This window comes from Wasmannia auropunctata, unplaced genomic scaffold (genome assembly GCF_000956235.1).
Source record: "Wasmannia auropunctata unplaced genomic scaffold, wasmannia.A_1.0 LD334579.1, whole genome shotgun sequence".
NCBI classification, from domain to species: Eukaryota; Metazoa; Arthropoda; class Insecta; order Hymenoptera; family Formicidae; genus Wasmannia; species Wasmannia auropunctata.
In genome coordinates this window covers 1,074,674-1,087,635 of record NW_012028311.1, presented here as the reverse complement: position 1 = coordinate 1,087,635, position 12,962 = coordinate 1,074,674, and the positions used below count along the sequence as shown (strand labels likewise).

At 42.3% G+C, this 12,962-nt stretch overlaps 1 protein-coding gene across 2 annotated transcripts in view; it reads left to right on the top strand.

The window, feature by feature from the left end:
* LOC105458243 (calmodulin-binding transcription activator 2) overlaps positions 1-12,962 on the top strand; it is a 48,402-nt gene that overhangs the window by 14,519 nt on the left and 20,921 nt on the right. For both annotated transcript variants that reach the window (XM_011703410.1, XM_011703411.1), the window contains exon 4: positions 10,366-10,457. In XM_011703410.1, coding sequence (XP_011701712.1) covers positions 10,366-10,457 — 92 coding nt within the window. The remainder of the gene's footprint in view (positions 1-10,365; positions 10,458-12,962) is intronic.

The following is a 12,962-nucleotide window of genomic DNA, read 5'->3' as shown; positions in this document are numbered from 1 at the left end:
GTCCCATAAGATAGAATAAACGTCACGTCTCTGTTATCCACTGCGAGTTCATTAATAGCTATAGCGTTATCAGTGTCGGACGATGCTAGAGCGCGGAGCGCATTGTCCGCTGTTGAGCTGGAGTGTCGTTTTCAGAATTTAGCGATCAGAGAGACCCAGTTACTCGTCCCCTGCGTTTCCCAATTCACCGTGGGTTAGCCGGTTAAACTCGTACCGTTGCTCCCGCGCTATACTTCAAAGTATTTCGCTGCGGGAGTTATTTTTGAAACCGAGTCAAATGCGAAAGGGAGGCGAAAAATAATAAAGAATACGAATATATTAGCGACAGAAAGGAGCACGCCACTAATTGTTATGCGTAATTTCTTCGCATGGTAACGATTAATCAGGCCGTCGATAAAGGGTTGCGTGTACGCCTTCGGTATTAAAGGTAAGACCGTAATGTGGCGAAATTACTGTAACCCTTTGTAGGTATGGCCCACGTCGCGATAACATCTCGGCGAACGCAAATCGTTATCGTATTCGTGACATTCTAATTTATTTTGAATTTATTCCTGTGCCACATTTGAATATGCTCCCACCACTATTTCGCTACTGATAAACGAGGATTAATTTATTAGCGGTTTAACGGAAAATTGATTTTAACTTTTCAAGAATAAAAATATCAGTGTAAAAGGTATTTATATTTCGTTCGTTTGTACGTTATTCGTGCAAATCTTCATAGCCGGTGCTATGAAGTTCAACGCGAAGAATCTCGATCGTGACATTCTCGTTGCACCGTGCACGTTCGTATAGTCTTGCAACAAAAAGATCGGCGCGTGCATGAATATGTATGTTCCCTAAACTATTTCGGTTACTTTGGGGCTATTTAGAGGTACGGTATGTGAGGCCACGAGAGAGAGAGAGAGAGAGAGAGAGAGAGAGAGAGAGAGAGAGAGAGAGAGAGAGAGAGGGCCGGATCGGCTTATAGAGCGCATTTAAGGGGAGATTCTAGATTGTTGGGTCGAGTAGCCTATTTGCTAATACAAATGACGGGGCTAATTGTCGTGATTATATCTTAGCATACGCAATTAATCTAATCGCACGCTATTAATTTGTTTGGGCTCTAGCTAGGTGTACAAACAGCACGATGATTTGCAGCTATTATTTAATGCTGCCCTCAGGAGGCAAAGTGGAGGCAAATAAATTTTATATAAACGTCTGTTATTTCCTAACTCTTTTTATAGCATATATTTAAAATGTGAATAATAACATACGAAATTATTAAAACATGTTAAAATTGTAGAAATCTACTATTTTATACATATTAAACAATTCATTTTTGTATGCAATATAAAAGTTTACGACATCAACGACAGATTGTTGGCAGATTTATTCGTATTCGCGGCTCGGATGTTCAATAACGTTGCACGTCACGTTTTTCGAGGTGAAGTATCGTCGTGTGAAAACGAGAGATTTCGGCGCTAATGGTATTTTTTAACTATATGGAATGACAAATTACATTACTTACATGTTTGTCGTGTTGGCCACACGTGCAGCAATAATTCTGTTTGCTACAGAAATATTTTCGCTAGTTTAAATAATAAAAAGGATGCTGCGCAGAAGTTTTCTGATATTGCGGAGATAAAATTTTCAATCGTTCTTTTTGACACAATTACATGCTTTGATTTGTAAAAGGATTGAAAATATATTTTTTACAGGATACGTCAAATTTATTAGTTTAGAATTTATGTATCTATAGGTAAAGGAAAGATATTTTCCATATAGATGTACTACTAATTCACATAACGTCTCATGCAATTTTTGTACGAACCTTTTTTTTCCCGCCGTCTAAATCATGACAGACGATAGAGAATTATTGCTCCGCCATGTATATCGTTGCTTTACTTCGGCGTGTCCGTTGTTTTTACCCGTAGAAACGTCAGTCCCGTTGCCGTTTGCGAAATCCGCGGCGTTTTTGTATCACGGCCGCCATAAATCAGAGCGAAACAAAATGGGCTATATGTAACGGTCCGTTTCGACAGTCGAGGATATCACGGAGCCGCGGACGGCAAGGCGCGGGTGAACTCGGCACGGACCCAAAAATTAGTTGGCGGATCGGCTCCAAGGAGCACAATCGTAATCATTCCTGACCATATGTCGGATACAGTTAGAAATCATCTCGCACGTGCGTTCTACTTCCGCTTACGCGATCCGCGAACGATAGAACGTGTGTAATCGCGAGTGATGCATGATAGCTTAATGCGTGTTTACTTTGTCAACAGCCGAACCGTCAGCAGCGTGTACGCGAGAAGAGTAACGTTGCGCGACATGGACGCGCAACGTTACTCGGGTACAGTCGCTGTGAGAGCTTGCGTTTGCGCGAGATAAACATGTTTTTGACGTTGATACAGATATTGTGTATTATATAGTTTCAATAAATTTTCAAGCGCAATTCAGCAAAAGCGCACCGATGGTATGATAAACGTACGTGATTTTACAAACTTGCGGAATGATCAAATTAATTAGGAAGTTTGCGTGATGCAAGAGCTAATAAAGCGAAGTGCAAACAAACACGACAAACCTGCGTTATGTCGAAAGTGCACAGTGCAGATTGGGTTCGAATGGAGTATCGGCGACCCCGATACGATACACGGCGGAAGCAAATAAATCGGGGATGGCCTCGGGCTTACGCCGAGGGTCGGAAAGCCGGGAGAGCGCGTTGCTTGTTTCATTTCGGCGACACGAGATTCGCTCGATTACCAGGCCGCGGATAAATTACGAGCTTAACGCGACAGAAGCCGCGTGCGATCGGGAGCCATCTGGAACCAGAAGCGAATCTGTAATCGAAATTCAAACTTCAAATCCTTCATCATCGAAAGGGATCAATATGAAACGACTTTGCGCAAAAATTTTTCCCAGGTTTTTGAATTAATGAAATAATATGAAATAATAAGAAATAAAATTTAAATAAGCATAAAGTATATTTTATACTTATTTAAAGCCAGCTTTTATATATACCTAATATTATTTCGATGAAGCATTTAAATTCGCTGTTTCATTTTTTGCAGAATTAAAATATAATAGCAAAATTTTAGATTAATTAAAAGCTTTAAATTTGTTATATTTTTTAAAACAAACGTATAATATTGCTTATGTCATCAATGCCTTTAACATTTTTTCAATTGTGCTTGTATCACAGATAAAAATTAGGAAAACGCATTATTATTCGCACGTTGGATGGAGGCATCCATGAACGCGTACTTTCGGGTCGCCAATTTAGCGAGGCTCTAAAGTTACGTGCCCGCCATACAGGCGCGCTTAAATCCATATAAATACCGAGGCTCATGAATCTATCCATTAATCAGATTGGCGATAGGGGCTCGACGCCTGAGTGATTTTCACCCCCTCCGCTACCCTCGAGATGTTTCTTTTTTCTTCCGCGAGCCTCTTCGCAGGAATGCCTCCAGCACGGCTGGCTCCAGAGGTCACTAGAAGGTGGCAGCACTTCCATTAAAATTCGACACGAACCTTGTGCGAGGACCCCCGATGTGTGCTGTACATACACATACCTACAGACATATATATATATTTATATATATATATGTGTGTGTGTGTGTGTGTGTCGGGGGTGAGGTATATGTGTAAATATATATACACGCGCTTAGGTACCAGTCGTGTTGGAAACGTACGACCCCCGGTGGCACGAGCGAGTGTAGGGATTCATGTGTATAGGTGCGAAGTCGGGGAGGACTTGGCCTGCGTTTCGTGGATTGTGAGAGGAATATCGTTTAGTCGCCGTCCTGCCCACCCCCTTAGAGCGAAGGGGTTGAGGAGACGTGCGCGGAAGTGCCGGAGCCAATTTCGATTGCCCGTTGTGGCTCCTACTGCTTACGATGACGTTTCCAATGTCCGCTAACGAATCTTGTAATTGCGCGGAATCTACTTCCCCCGCTCACTGGTACTTCTCAACCTATAATTCCATTTCCTTTCAGGATGTGTTTCGTTAATATTTTCTCTTATTAGCAATGAAAATGATCGATCGCCTATCGTCATTTGTAACTACCCTAAAATTCTTCTGAAGTTTCAAAGTCAGGTCTTTCGGTAACCGAGTCCCAAGTTAAGTTCCATTAAAGTGATACCTGTTTAAGATTAATCAAGAACTTGTACGTTTTTATTATAAGACATTTATAAGACGGAGATAGTGGCATTGGCCATTCTACGACTTGTTCTCCAATTGTTCTCCAATTGTCCTATAGGTTTAAAGTAGTTTAAACTGTCCTCGCGATAAAACGCCGAATCGATCGTTTCAGCGCACTTTTATGCATTTACGGTCTCGCGATCCGAATAATGAATAATCTCGTGACTTTCTCGGATACGGAAACGCGCGCGCGTGAACATCGCGCATTTAGTCGCCCTCAAAGAATTGCGCGGTTTTCTTTAATGTCAGCGCAGCGGCGAGGATAATATTTATCTCTGGCGAATTATTCGCGTAACCGCAAAAGACTACTACATCAAGCAAGTTTACGATTTTCGCGGGCTTGCATGTTAACGATGCTCTTCATATGGTTTATACAGAACCTTATCTATAGAACTGTGTAAAGTTTACACTGTAAAGTAACTTAGCCATAGCTGACATTACACGTTTCAACGTTCGCCCACGTAATTTGATCCTCTTGTACTACTGCGCGCTGCAACTTTAAACTTCTGTAAATTAATTCTATTAATAGTATGATGTTAATCGAGATGCGTATTAGATAAAAATGTGCGACATTTCGGCTAATAAGTTAAAGATAATTTGAATTAATAATAAAATTTATCGATTTCACGCTTCATGCTTATTGATCCTGTTTATCGCATGAATAATTTTCATCTTTCAACACGTTCCATTTTAAACCATGCAAGCCGTTACTCTGCCATTTCCTCCTCCAAATCTAGGCGTATCGCGTTCAAGGTTACGCCCCGCATGCAAATTCGCGATTACTTCGCGCAACTCTCGTCTATCTCTCTCGCGGAACTGCCGCAAATTTATCGGCTTCGACGACAGAGAGGCGCAAGACGTACGAGCGTCGATTTGTCGACGGTGAGAATTATTTGGGAACAGCGCGAACCCCGAATCTCTGCGGAGGGCCGGACGATTATCTCGCAAGGATGGCCGGTGCGGAATGCGGAACGACATTCGATTTCTGCAACGACAAATTCGGGGTAATCCCCGAACGCAATTTTCCCACCGTATGTGATGTTACGCCTCGACATTAATTTGTATCCACGGTAATCCTTAATTTACGATCCCGACGAGTTTTACGGGAGTAGGTAGCCAGCCAGCTGGATAGGTAGCTAGGTAGGTAGGTAACGAACCATTGGTAGTTTCGCATAGGAATTGGCACGGTGGTGCATCCACACTACTGAGCGTAAAAGTGGTAAGTAGAGACGTAGGTACGTGAGAGAAAGAAAGAGAGAGAGAGAGATAGAGGGGATAACGGCGGTGCAAGAAGGTGGAGGAGGGTAGGTAGGCGACCGAGGGGATTGGCGAGGGTGAGATTCGACAGACAGACCGTGGACAGGGACAGGGCTGAGGGCAGGGGTAAGGGCTGTGGCTGGGGCCGGATAGTCGGACCTGACTGAGGGAGAAAGAGAGAGAGAGAACGATCGCGCCCTCACGGGATGGATGGTGGTGGTGGTGCCGGTGGGGCTGGTAGGGGCTGGAGGACTCCGGGACAGTAGTGTGGAGGGGACCTCGCACGGAGAGGGATGAAGAAGAGGGAAGAGAGGAGCGAGCGGAGGGACGGAGGTCGAGAGTCGAGGGCTGCCTCACTCTGCGGCTCCCGCCGCTCGGGAGCAGACACGCGGGGCCAAAAGACTAATTTGAACTATTTTGTTAACAAAAACAAAAAAAAACATTACATATTTGTAAATAACACTACTAACAACTGTAAACACGAAACAGCAACAACACATTTCTCCTAAGGACTCTCTTTAAATCTTACCTTACACCCGTAAGACAACCGCCTGTAAAAAGAAAGAAGGGATAAGGAAGGAAGGAAGATACGAAGTGAAAAAAAGCGCGCGCGGACGGAGAAAGAGGTAGAGAGAAGGAGAGTGAAAGAGAGATAGCGGGTGAGAATAGAAGGGAAGAGTGGGACGTACGACGAGGTAACTCCGATTTTGTTTTCAAAGTAGACGTGTAATACATGCGCGTACACACAAGCAATACACAGTAAAGAAGAAACAAGTTACGAAAAGAGTCGAACCATAGGAAAATCGTCTATTTTCTGAAGTTATTCCTCAGTCGGACTGGTGCGCGGCGCGGCAGAAGTGAAGAGGAGACGAGAGTATAAACGCGCGAGAGAGGGAGAGAGGGAGCGCGCGCGCGAGAGAGAGAGAGAGAGAGAGATCGTAAAAGAGAGCACGCGTCGGCTGCTACGGGACGGGATAATCGCATTTTAAGTTCTCTCTGTACTGTGTGACCCTTACATTATTTTGTCCCTCCGATAGGGACGGGTTCAGTGTTGTAACTTAGGATATAAGAAGATTAAAAAGAGCTCCGGAGCGCACAATAAGATAGAAAAACAGAAAGAGAGGGAGAGAGAGAGAGAGAAAAACAGAGCAAAGATCCGGGGATTCCGAAAGAGAGAAGAAGGGAGAATTTAGAAGGAAAAGGATAGTGTGTGATTTGTGACGCATCATACGAGAATCGTTCACAAGAAGGGAGGATCGCGAGCAGCAATCAACAAGGAACGGGGAAAAAGGGACGTTCACGAAGGACGGCTCCGAGTGTTGTAGAGATACAGTGGAGCTCCAATTTTTTATACTAGAAGAAGAATCTAACAAAAAAAAAAGCGTGAAAGAGAGAGAGCGAAAGCGAGAGCGAGAGAACGAGAGAGAAAGAGAGAAAGAGAGAGGAAGAAGGACTCGCGAGAATCAGGGAGAGTGCGAAAGGGGAGCGGGGGAGAATCGATTCTGTCCGTGTTTCCTGTGCGTGCACTTCCACGTGTGTCCTTCGATACGACGAAACTGCGTGAAACTTCAATCCCTGACCGTTCGAGATCTCCCATTCAGAAGGAGAGATCCAGGAGAGAACGGGAACAGGAAGAGCGACACGTCTGTGACACCGTCGATCGATATCCGGTCTCGAATAACATAATTCGGCCCGCGTGCACGCTCCTTTGGGGGATATGTCCTGCCGTTCCAGAGGGAGTCGTCGTCATCCGGGAGCACAATCTTCGCAACGCCGAGGACAACGTCAATCCGAGTGCCGTCCCTGCGTCCTGGACCCCGCGGCCGGCAAGCTGTCCTGACGAAAAAAGGACCGCCCCCTCAGCTCGTCCCGATCGAAGCAGCGCGATCATCGACGGACAGCAGTCATATCAGACACGCGATCGTCCTCCCCCAAGGACGAGGACCCGTCGCGAAAAAGGGTCCGCCCGGGGATGCCCGCCAGGGCCCATCAGCTACGCTCTCGTCTCGCGTACGTTCAAGGACGATGACGATCGGCCAAGACGATCGGTAAGATCCAAGCAGCGCGAGCACGCGCCAGCATCGCGGAGATGGCGGGCTACAATCATTCGAATCCACAGCGTGTCGTCTACCACGCGACCTACCCGACGCCCCTCGCCCCAAGTGAGTTTATCTGCCGCTTATGCACCCGGTGTAGAGAACCTCACAACACGACATGTCACACGTTGGATCAGGCAGCTACAGGCCTCCGATATCTTCGATTTATTGTAGGGATTGAAATTTATTTGACGAGACCTGCTTGCGGGTGATTAGAGAGAATTTAAAAATCGTTTTTAATCGTTTCTCATTTTAAGAATGCAGAGAAATCAAATTAATTTGTGAGTTTTAAAAATCTGATTTACACAGTGTCTTTTTACTAGTAAGTAGTGTGATAGTTTTCTAGCGAACTAGAAAATTAGCAGCAATATAATTCTATCTTATAGCATGTTAGTTTACTAAAAGCATCATGTAAATCAGATAAATAAGCAATAAGAAATCTCTTGCTATTTTTCACTTTTTTCTTTGTTCCAAAATTATTAAATAAGTTTCGTCAACAAGGCACATTTCCAAAGAGCTTTATTTTATTTCAGCACATTGTGATTTCAATACTTTACGTTGTAAAATTTTAAATTTTGAAGTTTATAGATGACTCCAATTTTTTTTATTAATTGTTTTATAACTTTGATTATAAATTGAAAGTTAAGTTTCCATTCAGTTTCTATTTTGGTATACTATTTAATTTACATTATTTTTTGTGGTAAGATTATGAAAAGTATACGAAATTATTACATGAGATATTCGTTCTATACTTACAATGTAGATAATGATTTTTAACTACACATCGCGACGTTAAAAAGTTCCAGACACAACTAAACTATTACTTTGCTATTACGAAATCCAGGGAATCGCGGTGACTGCACTTAACTATCATACTTATGATTGAAAGTTTAGTTAATGGCGCCTAGTTTCGGCGAGTTTCGCGAATCGATGAATATTGCATAGACCGTAGGCGAACGAAGCGCCATTAAATAAATATTAGATTGCCTTGGATAATTCCTAGCTAACTCCGGATATTTCCGGCAAATGTCTCGCCGAAGAACTTATTTTAAACTCGCTGTCACAGATCTATTTATCGGACCTGTGAAAAAGATTACATAGAAACAAGCTATTGAATGATTTTGCAGATGTATGGTACACAACACGATACGTTTATACGATGGTTTTTAATCGCGCAGATAAATTTGAAAAAAATGCACTTAATAGAAATGCACTCTTGAGCAGCAAACTTATTCCGGCAGCTAATTAAAGCGTAACAAGGTTATCATAAATTGCGCGACCATAAAAATTTCCTGGCCGTAATTGTGATTCAGATTTTATATAACACAATTTCTGACGTTTCAGAAAAATTACAGTAAGCCGCATTTGCCCTCGTTTTCTGCCGTTACTTCTCGCGATATTTTTTTTTTTTTTGGCGAATGTTTCACGTGTAAGCGCGCGTGTATGCGTCCGTGAAAGAAAGTTTCTTCTTCCGGAGAAACTGTAACAAAAGTTGTATCAAACGGATGAATTTCGTTATCTCCGCTTCAACTTTTATGGCTACTTTGGCCGTATCGATTCAATTTTACATAATGGATTGCACAAAGTATAGAAAGTGTTGGGTTACAGCAACGTAGGGGGCAAGGGAAGGGATTTATTCCGTTATTTCCGCATTTGTATTATAAAGGAAAGTGCTTCAAGGATGCACGACGCATAATATTGCCGATATATCACCCGGGAGAGCTAGCACAGATGTCCCATGCGTAATATCAATAATATCGAGAGGAAACGCAATCGCTGCGAAACGGAAGCATTTTGTCAAGCAAATAGCCGCCCGCTTGATGTCTCGATGTACCAGAAATACTAGTCTCGGATTTCAATAATTCACGGACGAAATGCACATTCACATCTCACGATATTCATAGAATGGTGAATTATCATTCTCACTTAATACGCAATACATTTTCTATGAATCTTTCTTATAAATGAGATTCAATGTTTCACTAAATTTTTACTGAATATTATAATTCTTATGCACATATATATTACAATTAATTAAGAATTCTTTTTAAAATACTTTTGAAAAGTTCTTTCCAATAATACTCGGAATAATTTTGTTAATTGCTTATATAACGCTATACATATACGTATTGTATATATATTGTATATATATATATATATATATATATATATATATATATGTATGTGTGTACAGCGTTATATAAGCACTATTAATTATTATTTTTTATACGCATATACATATATGTCTTATACAGATACATGTATAAAAAATAATAATTAATAATTATGATGTTATTTTTTAATTTTCTGAAGTTTTTATTATATTTTTCAGTCTTAAAAAAGTAATTGTGCAAAAGCATGTTAAGGTTCTCGGTAAAAGAATGTTTAAACCGTCGATTTTTATTTTGCATTCTAACGGGAGTAGGTAGTTCACGGCACGTTCGTGGAAGGTGCAATCTATTACAAGTGCTATTTTATGGCGAGCGTGCATAATATACATACATGGCTTAGATCGATGGAGCTTTTCGATCGGTTGTGTATAAACAGAGTTAATGACACATGCCACGTAACGTTAAAGCTGCCTGCGCGTTGCGAGTGTGAGTGTAAGGCAGTAGTCGGCGTAGTCGCTAATGCTCATGACACAATAACGATTCGCCTGTCGATCCGCTGTGTAAAACTGTCGATCTACACGCACGTCGACGACATCAATTCAGGTTTCCCTCGTTAAATGATGTAACGGGTTACGGAACAAATCGCTTCTGAAATTGATGCTTTCTACGATTCCACACATTTTCCAGCGGAAACAGCTATTAATTGGGATAATTTATCACGCAGATGGCGACCCGATAAAGCTTCCTGAAAATCTGGAAACCTTGCCGCGAGCTGAACACTTTCCAACCCAGAGGCATCGATGGAACACCAACGAGGTAAGTTGCCGCTCTCGTCACTTATTCGTTAGACGCGACTATTAAATTCATGGGTCAATAGAAAACACACGTGTAACCTAAATATTCAAAGATCTGTCGATGTCATATTTTTCGATCGCACGGCATCGTGTTAATGCCACGTTTTCGAATCGCAATCCCACATGCTGCACAAATCGATGTCAACTAGATCTAGATATCGATAACTAAATGTTTATTATATGCGAATAGAAATTTAAACATAAAATGATTTAAACATAAAATGAAGTTTAACAATGTATTTCAGGATATTTCGAGATAGTGTTAAAAATATATTTGATATTCATTGAAGTATCTTATAGTTACATATGCTACATTAATTTAAGAAAATTTATTTTATTTTAGTTTGTGATAAGAATACATTTTTTTGTTTGATATTTAAACATTTACTCTTATATTTGATATCTAACTATTAACCAGAGCTCTCCGATATCTGGATTATTACCATAGTAATTCGGACATGTAATATGCTTGGAATTTAACGAGCTGCATTTTGGAATGAAACGGGGCCAAAGTATCAAGTACCAATGTATCTTACGTATGGATGCACTTGCATTCTGGCTCTCGGAGCGCATCCCTCTTTGCGGCGGTCGCGTGCCCGGCCGCGAATTCCGGCGCTTGCGGACCGATCCGGTATTACCGGAATTCCGATGGACCATTCCGCGCGTCGTCCCTTTTTTTCCGGCGTAAATTTTATCGTGACCTCGTCGAGAGACCAGAGGCGGATGTATATATTTAGACAAGACTACGAGAGTAAAGTGGAAAGGTAAATAACGCGCGCTCGTTCATGTTGGTTCGCGGCGCGGTTAAGAAGAATAGATGCAGTCAATGCAGCCTTCGTTTGTGTGCATTGTACAGGGTCGACATTAAGGATGAAGCTGCTCTAATGGTCCCGGTGAAAATTTTAGGAGCGTCAAATTTCAGGAACGCGCTTAACTTATGACGTACTTTAATTTTAATGATAAATTCTTTGACACACTTATTAGAGTCGCTCTGTAACTAAAACGTTAAAACGGTAGAATACTAATGTTGATTAAGCGTAAATAATTAAAATTGAGGAGCTTCTCGCAATTTTGTAATTGTATTTTATAATATGTAGATGTGCGATATAATAACAAAATATTTTGTTTCAATTATTTCGTTTTACAAAAATATTTTTACAAAAATAGCATCAATTAGTAATGTTTATGAGAAAGATATTTTTATAATTGCCATTTTTATAATTATTTTATTTATTGTCCATTTTTTAATTAATTTTTTTGCGCCTACTGCTTTACGAAATACATGTCGGTTGCATTGATTCCCAAAATTTTATCGGGACTGCCTAAAAAGTATCGCGAGGGGCAAGGTGGGGGAGTGCTGTTTCAGCATTTCGCCTGAGGAGGTGAAATTCCTGGTCACGACCCTGGCGTTGTCGGTGTGTGCAGCGGCGCGGCTCCGCGCCGGTGTGTGCAGCGCGTCGGCAAGGGTGCACGTACCCACACTCGCGCGCTGCACACATAGAACCGGCTTGCACCGATGCAGTCCACATCGCTACACTCTGACCCAGGTCGGTCGGCCTCCGATCAATAGCTGGAGCCAGCGAGAGCTCGCAGCCGGCGGCGCTGAGCTTTTCAGTATCGCCGAACGAAACTCAATTGCGATCCCTGTGCGCGCGAAGCGACGACTATCATTGTAAATGATAAGTCGGCCCTCCTCCTGCCCACGTTCCCGTCCGCCACACGCTTGTTACCTTTTCGAATTGTCCTCCCGCCTCTCTCTCCTGTTAAGTACCGGAAATTAAAAGTTCCTGGAGGGAGGAGAGTCGTCGACACTGCCTTCTCGAGAAGGCTGACGAAGATAGAGAAAGAAAGAAAGAGAGAGAGAGAGAGAGGGGTGTCTCTCTTTATCTCCTTTTTTCCCTCTTTTGCAGTCGCACCCTGTCTTGCGCTCGCCGCCTCCACTATTTATCCTGCCATTCTATTTTTGCTTCCGAGGCAGTCGTCCACTTCTAAGCGATGAAAATTGGCTCCTTATCTGACGAATCTATTAAATTTCATATTGCCGCTGCAGCAATTTCGTTCTTTTTCCGACTTCGGTTCCCGTGTCGTTTGCAACGCCTGATAAAATGGACAGATTGGTAGCATCGATTTTATAATGGCGAAGGCGCGTTTAAGGCTGTTAGTTATTGAGAAGATATTTAAATGATATTCAAAGGCGACGAACGTGCGGCACAATGTGCATCGCTAATGAGGCCAACAAGAGAGGCGGCGCGGCCGAATACTGTGTCACAGTGCTCGCCTTATCCGGTGCCTATATTATCAAGTCCTTGGGTCCTTTGAACATTATCGATTGCGCGAGCCAACAAATTTGAGCTTTGTTGAAGAACGGGGATCACGCAAAGTGATTTATACCAATGTTGATACGCTCCCTGGAAATAGAACTGACAACTTCTTCCCTCTGGTCGACTATATTTTGTAATCATCGATT